The sequence below is a fragment of the Olea europaea genome, unplaced genomic scaffold, assembly GCF_002742605.1.
Source record: "Olea europaea var. sylvestris unplaced genomic scaffold, O_europaea_v1 scaffold262, whole genome shotgun sequence".
Taxonomy (NCBI): Eukaryota; Viridiplantae; Streptophyta; class Magnoliopsida; order Lamiales; family Oleaceae; genus Olea; species Olea europaea.
The window spans coordinates 787,324-796,344 of NW_019244532.1; the positions used below are offsets into that span (position 1 = coordinate 787,324).

A 9,021-nucleotide genomic window follows, 5' to 3' on the forward strand; every position below is an offset into this window, starting at 1 on the left:
GGTGAAGGAACAAACCTGGCTCTGATACCAACTGACGTATCGAAAGTTATAGGGAAGATGAACAAATGTCACAAAGAAAAAAACTCACAAAAAGTTTTATTTCATTCCAATCAATCTGCGGCCTCAAGAGGCTTACAACGTACTTATAGCAAAAATCTAGAAAATTTGGAAATTAAATAATAATAATAATAAAAGATTTTTTTTCCAAAAATGGAAAAAATCAAGATAATGATGAAAATTAATAGTTCTAATCTTCGGGATTACTCTCCAACAAACGAAATATAAATTCAAATTTATTTGATTGAGATATACTCAAAATAAGAATTACTAAAAAAAGAAAAAAATGCCTAAACGAGGGCCTAAGCGAAGGAATTTGCCCAAAATTGGTCCTACATCATAAGCAAAGTCTTTGAGTTTAATTTTTCAGCCCGTTTCCAACTGAATTAGACTACAAATTCGTAAAAAATGGACAACTCCAAATTTCCTCCAAATTATTTTTTCTTGCACCGATCTCACTTTGCCATGAAGTCCAATTTCTTTTGCACCACATCATCATCCCAACCTGATAAGGTGGAAGGTCACAGTGACGGGCTTTGCATATGGTGTGGTAGGTTGGAATACATGGTACATGCTTTATTTGTGTGTAATCAGTTGAATCCTCGTCCATAGAATCCCTGGTGCAGTGAGGACATGTCTACGTTGGCGTAGGGCACACATCATTATTATAGTGTAACCCTACCATATTTATTTATAGAGTTATTATGCATAATATGTGCCATTTGTTTTACATCCGTGTGGACCCGCTTACCAGCTTATCCAATGATCTTGCACATAAAAATTGCGACTTTTTTTTATTCATCATAGATCTTGATTTGTAAATAAACCTTGTTTCTATTATTTCCATATTATAGAGATTGTGAGTAACATGATAGTTGAAATTCTTGATTAAAGTATTATATATAATCAATAATTATTACACTTGTTACTCGGGGAAAGTGGCATACGATTGCATTCTCGTCAAGGAAGACAATTATGAACACAAGAGCCAGTTGATCGAATCAATATAATGTGTGTAAGTCAATTCTATTAGTTCATATTCAGCAAAGTTAAAATATTACATAGGAGTAAGTTTACTAGTAAGAAATAAACTGTATGTCAAAGCTGAAAATGAATAACTTTGTTTGAAAGTGACCCGTTACTGTCTAAAGAAATAACCTTTTTTTAAGCACAAGTAAAGAAATAGCATGTCCTTAAAACCTCGTCAAACATTCCATCTGCAGAGAGAGATACTTTGAACAAGACCCAAAATCATCCATAAACAAAAGAGATGACAAACGCACGTTGTGAAAACATTCAAATATCCTTATTAAAAATCCACGAAAAATCAATAGAGGTCGAGGTTGAAGATGCTGAGAATGGCTTTGAATCATTGAAACAGAAAGTGGTTGCCTCGATTGATACAGAGCTCCATGTAGCCACGGAGTACATGCCTAAGGCTTCCCTTCTAGGTGAGATTACTTCACTTTTAGTGAAAACTGGGAGTGACATGTGTAGCTTCACTCCTCGAGAGAGAAATATGGCTACCCACATGATCGCCTCATTTCTATTTCTAATTTATTGTATCACTCATGGACTAATTATATGCCATATTGTTTGAGCGTGATTGTTATGCTGGATAGTGCACAATGAATAGAGTTGTTTCTTGCTAAAAAAAATGACAAAGAACACAAGTTCACAGATCAATATCACACTATTTACTATATGTGTGTGTGTAAAAACAATGTCATCTCTTTGAAGGCAAATATCTAATTATTTCAACTGACATTTCACACTATCAAAATAAAATATCAATTCTCTACTGTATTATTTGATGTGTTTCAGCCGCATATTAATCAAGTTTCTTCCAGCCGAAATTGTTGAATTTCACTTCTTAATGTAGAAGAATCCACATGCATGGATGAAGAAGAAAATTTGAATTAAAACTCTCCACCTTTTGACAGTCACAACTTCAATTGCTTAATGGAGAAGAAACACCTATGCAAGAAGACAATTTGAAATGAAATTCTCCATTCGCAATTCTTGATTGGTTTTTGGCCACAAGTTTATGACGGTTTGTAGCCAAAAAAATTTCTATAAATATGTGCTACCATAAAGAGAAAATAGATGTCTCTTGAGAGGAAGAAAAATAGGATAGAGAAGAGAGAAAAAAGAGAGATTAGAGAGATTCTTTTTGAGAGTTTTTTTTTTCCTTTTGAGTTTGTAAAATCCGTTGTAAATTCTATTCAAGTAGAAATGGAATTGTTGTTCCTCTTTTATTCACTTCTCATGATCGGAGAATCACAACAAGTGGTATCAGAGCCAGGTCCATCAATTAGCCCTCGTAGATTTTGATAAAGCTTTAGCAAGCCAAGATGTCAATGGAGGAATCTTCATCAGGAGCTATGATCAAACTCACTGCCACCAATTATACACTGTGGAGGCCTCGGATGGAAGACCTCCTTAGTTGTAAGGTTTTGTATGACCCCTTGGAAGCCAAATGTGTAAACCGTGATCCTACCAAGGAGGCGGAGTGGAAAAAGTTAAATAGAAAAACTATCGGTCAAATTTGACTATGGATTGACCATAGTGTTTTTCACCATGTAGCACAGGAGATAGATGTATATGACCTCTGGAAGATTCTGAAGGACATGTACCAAGCCAAGACCGCTCGAAATAAAGCCCTGTTGATGAGACATTTGGTGAATCTGAAGTTAAGGAGTGGAACTTCAGTTGCTGAGCACATCAGTGAATTTCAGAGCTTGTAAACCAATTGTCATCTATGGAGATGCCGCTTGGGGATGAAATACAAGCCTTACTACTTCTAAGTTCTCTTCCTGATAGCTGGGAGATATTAGTAGTATCTCTTAGCAACTCAGCCCCTGATGGAAAACCTACCATGTCTATGGTTAAAGATGTCCTATTTAATGAAGAGGCTAGGAGAAAAGACGTGAACACGGACCAATCACATGCCCTTATCACAGTGAACTGGGAAAGACAGCAAGGAGGCGTTCAAGACAAGGGGAGAGGCAGAAGCAAAAGTAGGGGTAGATCCATAGATGGAAGGAAGCCTACTTGCAAGTGCTACTATTGTGGTATGTAGGGCCACTTGAAGAAGAACTACAGAAAATTGCTACGAGAGCAAGGCCACAACAGTTCGTAGCCGAAAAATAAGGAAGGAGAGACACTAGTCACTATTTTCGAGGAGGTGACTATCTGCTCCATCCATGAGGAGACATGTCTTCATGTCTCAAACCAAGATATTGAGTGGGTAATAGACACTGAAGCATCTTACCACGCCACTCCACAAAGAGATTTCTTCACAACATACAAAGTTGGTGATTTTGATGCAGTGAAGATGAGAAATACCAGTTCTTCTAAGATCGTAGGAATTGTTGATGTTCGGATACAAACAAACCTCGGGTTTAAAATAACCCTGAAGGATGTTCGACATGTACCTGATCTTCGACTAAATTTACTTTCAGGGATAGCCCTTGACAAATAGGGCTATGTCAATCAATTTAGTAATGACACATGGAAAATGATGAAAGGCTCCATGGTTGTCGCTCTAGAACATATATGTGGCACTTTATACAAGACTCATGTGAAAATGCATGTGGATAGCCTCAACGTAGTAGAACGTGAAGCTTCTCAAAATTTGTGGCACCAGAGACTTGGTCATATGAGTGAGAAGGGATTGTCTACTTTGATAAAGAAGGAGCTAGTCACAGTTGCCAAGGAAGCTACACTGGATCCTTGCAGTCACTGTCTATTTGATAAGCAACATAGAGTCTCCTTCAATTTCTCTTCTGTGAGACGATCAGAGTTGCTCAATATAGTACACTTTGATGTTTGTGGTCCCTTGGAGGTTAAATCACTAGGCAGTAACAAGTATTTTTTAACATTCATTGATGACGCTTCTCGAAAGGTGTGGGTATATTTCTTGAAGACGAAGGACCAATTATTGGATTAGTTCAAATCATTTCATGCATTGGTAGAGCGTGAAATAGGAAAGAAGCTGAAATGTCTTCGCATAGATAATGGAGACGAGTATACTTCCAAAGAGTTTGATGCCTATTGCAGGACATACGGCACTCGACATGAGAAGACGATCCCACATACCCCACAACATAATGGAGTCGTCGAGAGGATGAATCGGACGATTATGGAAAAGGTCAGATGCATGATAAGTATGGCTAAGCTGCCAAAGCCATTTTGGGGAGAAGCTGTTCGAACCACCTGCTACTTGATCAATAGATTACCATCAATATTGTTGAATTTTGAAATTTCGGAGAAAGTATGGTCTGGTAAATATCCCTCCTACTCTCGCCTGAGAGTATTTGGCTGTTTAGCCTTTGCACATGTATCCAAGGAGCTAAGACAACAAGTAGATGCAAGGACCACTCCATGCATCTTTATAGGCTATGGAGATGAAGAATTTGGATACAGATTACGGGACCCAAAGACAAAGAAGGTCATCAGAAGCAGGGACGTAGTGTTCCATGAAAAACAAACATTAGAAGACATTGAAAAGCCCACAATATCTCCTAATTCTAATTTTGGTGCCCAAAATATTGCTCCACCATAGATAACGACGATGTGCATGAGAAAATGCCGAAAATAGAATAAGAGGATGAAGAAGGGGATTTGATTAGTGGGAGTCACAATCCTCTTCATCAGAAGTTGTTGGACTATCACATCAACCAGATGATGATGCACCTCCTGAAATCAACGATCCACAGGTAAGAAGATCTGAACGAGGATGGATTCCATCAATAAGATATCTAGACTCAGAAAACTTTTTGCTCACTGTCGAAGGAGAGCTAGAGAGCTTTCAGGAAGCACAAACTCACGTGGACAAAGACAAGTGGATACAAGCAAGGTAGGATGAGATGGAGTCACTGCAGAAAAATCAAACATATGAGTTAGTTGAGCTTCTGAAGAGAAAGAAGACATTAAGGAATAAATGAGTTTTCAAGCTCAAGAAAGATGCCAGCGAAAAGGTGGTAAAACATAAAGCTCGTTTGGTAGTCAAAGGATTTCTTTTGCAGAAGGAAATTGACTTTGACGAGATTTTTTCACCTGTTGTAAAAATGGCCTCAATTCGAGTTATCCTTGGATTAGTAGCCAGTCTGAATCTAGAGCTTAAATAGATGGATGTCAAAACAACATTTCTTTATGGTGATTTATATGAAGAAATTTATATGGAGCAGCTAGAAGGTTTTGAAGTTTCAGGGAAAGAAAACTTCATTTGCAAGCTAAAGAAGATTTTATATGGTCTTAAGTAAGCACCCAGGCAGTGGTACAAAAAGCTTGACTCTTTCATGGTGAGTCAAGGCTATAAAAGAACAGCTGCGGATCAGTGCGTTTATATTCAACACTTTTCTGATGGCAATTTCGTTGCTCTTCTATTGTATGTAGACGACATGCTGATCGTTAGACAAGATGCAACAAAAATCAGGCAGCTAAAGAAGGAACTCTCCAAGACCTTCGACATGAAGGACTTAGGCCCAGCTTAACAGATTTTGGGAATGCACATAACTCGAGATAGGAAGAATAGAAGGTTGTGGCTATCCTAAGAGAAGTATGTTGAACGAGTGATCAAGAGATTCAACATACATAATGCCAAACCTGTCAACATTCCATTAGCCAACCACTTCAAGTTGAGCAAAAATTCATGCCCCTCATCCGAGATAGAGATAGAGAAGATGTCATTGATACCTTATTCTTCAGCTGTTGAAAGCCTGATGTATGCCATGGTATGTACAAGACCAGATATTGCCCATGCAGTAGGCATGGTGAGTCATTTTCTTTCTAATCCTAGAAAGGAACATTGGGGGGGGGCAGTCAAATGGATTCTCAGGTACCTCAAAGGTACATCAAAGATATGTCTGTGCTACAGGAGAACTGATCTAATCTTGGAAAGTTATACAGATTCAGATATGGCGGGAGATCTTGACAGTAGAAAATCTACTTCAGGATTTCTCTACACTTTTGCAGGGGGAGCTGTTTCATGGCAGTCAAGACTACAAAAGTGTGTTGCTTTATCTACAACAGAAGCAGAATATATTGCAGCGACGGAATCAGGTAAAGAAACGTTGTGGTTAAAGCGATTTCTCCAAAAACTAGGGATCAAGAAGAAAGATTATAAAGTACATTATGACAACCAGAGTGCTCTTGACTTGAGTAAGAACTTAATATATCACTCTTGAACAAAGAAAGGTGATGGATCAACAGCTGTTGAGACTAGTAAAGATTCACACAAATGAGAATCCATCAGATATGTTAACAAAGGTGGTTCCAAGGGAGAAGCAGGAGCTATGCAGAGACATAGCTGGGTTGGTTGTCAGATAGCAATTGATTCAAATGCGACTGGAGGGGGAGAATTGATATGTTCCAACCGCATATTAATCAAGTTTCTTCCAGCCTCTTCCAGCCGAAATTGTTGAATTTCATTTCTTAATGTAGAAGAATCCACATACATGAATGAAGAATAAAATTTGAATTAAAACTCTCCACCTTTTGGTAGCCACTCAATTGCTTAATGGAGAAGAAAGACCTATGCAAAAAGACAATTTGAAATGAAATTCTCCAGTCGCAATTCTTGATTGGTTTTTGACCACAAGTTTATGACGGTTTGTAGCCAAAATTTTTTCTATAAATATGTTCTACCATAAAGAGAAAATAGATGTCCCTTGAGAGGAAGAAAAATAGGATAGAGAAGAGAGAAAAAAGAGAGATTAGAGAGACTTTTTTTGAGAGGTTTTTTTTGTTTTTTTTTGAGTTTGTACACTCCATTGTAAATTCTATTCAAGTAGAAGTAGAATTGTTTTTCCTCTTTTATTCTCTTCTCGTGATCGGAGAATCACAACATTATTTGTATTGAGCATACAAGTCCATATTTTACACACGTGCACACACACACACACACACACACACATGTTTGGTACACAGAATTGAAAAAAGATTGGACATTAGTTTAATTTTCTTATTATGTGCATCATTGTCCCATTGCAATACTTAGTTTATTATTTTATCAATGAAGCAAAGGAGTCTAGGTGATTGCTAAAAGGAGAATTTACTCTTCACATTTATGTGAATAAAAAATGCGGTAAAAAATAATATATTAAGCGTTGTTACTTAGCTTATTCTTAAAAACAGTAACATGCACATTAACTAATTGTTAGATAGGTTTCTACTGGGTTCCAAAAGTTAAACTAGATTTGGTGAGTTTATGTAACATGTTGCTTGGCATAAACTGAGCAATGTTGATTAGGACAACTCTCCATAAGAGATTAAAGTAATTGTAAAGTCTAAAGGAGATCGACTTTATTTTAGCAACTATCCTTCAAGTTTGTTAAAAAATTCAAATGGACACTAATATAATTTTTTTATGCAATGGCTGCACTATGGCCAATAGACTCTAGCCATTAATCTAAAACCTACATGTCACCATCAAATTCTAAGATGGGCATAGATTGCATTAACTACGATGTCATATAAGACAAAATTGTGTTCAATACATCTATAATGGCATAATTATAAAACATGTTTTCTTCATAATTGTTCCATTTTAAGAAAGCATTAAATTTGTGAATTTTTGAATTTGTTGATGATTTTTTCAAGGCATCAGCATTATTTGTAAAGGCATAATTATAAAACATGTTTTCTTCATAATTGTTCCATTTTAAGAAAGCATTCAATTTGTGAATTTTTGAATTTGTTGATGATTTTTTCAAGGCATCAGCATTATTTGTCTCGAATTGATTACTAGTTAACACCTTTTAACTTTGTGTCAATGTTTAAATTTTCCGATGACATGTAAAATTTTGGGTTAATGTTTCCAACTTACTGATAATTAGTGTAACTTCCACAAACTTTAGTGATTTCTTTTGTAAAAAAAACTACAATTTTCATATTGAAAATTTAAAGAAACTTGAGTGAACTTCAACCCTAAGGAGATTATAAAACGTGATGATAGCTTTATTAAAACAACATATGCCAAGTACAAGAGACACGATGAAGTTGAAATTCGTCCAGGCAGTATAGTAAATCTTTATTGATATGAAAATGACACACACACACAGATATAAAGACTATAAATACTATAATGGCAAATGATTCAGGCACTGTAGCTTATTTGCCTCGGATAAATTAACCTTCAATTGGTGGGTTGTAGGGTGTAGCGATCACATAGAGTTTATTTTTTCTCTGCACGCTTACTCCAGGCATCTCACTCATGTCTAGATCATCGCTGTTCGTTCCATGAGGAAGTTTCCAGTCAAAGTGATAAAGAAGTTGAGCCAAAGGTACCTCAATATTTGCAAGGCCAAAGTTCATGCCAGGACAAAACCTGCTTCCTGCTCCAAATGGAATATACTCATAGTTATTTCCCAAGAAATCAAGAGAACTATTCTCGAATCTCTCGGGTTTAAAGGTTTCTGGCTCTTCCCAATACTGTGGATCTCTTCCCAAAGCCCAGATGTTCACCGCAACCTTTGCTTTGTAGGGTATGGTATACCCGTCAACTTCACATTCTTCCCTGCATGCTCTTGGGAGTATAGTGACAGCAGGGTGTACCCTAAGATTTTCCTTGATTACCAACTTCAGATATTTTAGTTTTTGAATATCACTTTCCTCGATTGTCTTCTTTCCTTTAAAGGCTTCTCTTATTTCAGCTTGTGCCTTTGCCGTCACTTGTGGATTTTTCATCAATTCTGTCATCAGCCAATTGAATGTTGCGGATGAATTTTCACTTACGACCGTAAACATATCCTGCAATTACACCAACATACTTATTGATGCTTAAACAAATCAACAATATAATGGTTAAGAGAACGTACGCAACGTTTTATGGATAAAGGACTTACGAAGATGATTGCTTTGATGTTATCATCAGTTATTGGAACATCAAGATCCTCACTTTGTTGCTTTCGGAGGAGAACATCTAATATGTTTTCACTAACCAACTCCCCATTGTCTCTT

General features: G+C 36.8%; 1 protein-coding gene across 1 annotated transcript; it reads right to left on the bottom strand.

Annotated features, from left to right (window-relative positions):
- Positions 1-7,998: 7,998 nt before the first annotated feature.
- Positions 7,999-9,015, bottom strand: LOC111383175 (premnaspirodiene oxygenase-like). The gene is made up of 2 exons (XM_023007254.1): positions 8,907-9,015; positions 7,999-8,811 (listed from the first exon to the last, which is right to left on the bottom strand). The coding sequence occupies exon 2, from the start codon at positions 8,806-8,808 to the stop codon at positions 8,191-8,193; it is 618 nt and encodes a 205-aa protein (XP_022863022.1). The 5' UTR covers positions 8,809-8,811; positions 8,907-9,015; the 3' UTR covers positions 7,999-8,190.
- Positions 9,016-9,021: the final 6 nt, after the last annotated feature.

Bases quoted from the DNA above. Each gene is read 5' to 3' on its own strand.
- LOC111383175 (XM_023007254.1), bottom strand. From the start codon at position 8,808: ATGTTTACGGTCGTAAGTGAAAATTCATCCGCAACATTCAATTGGCTG.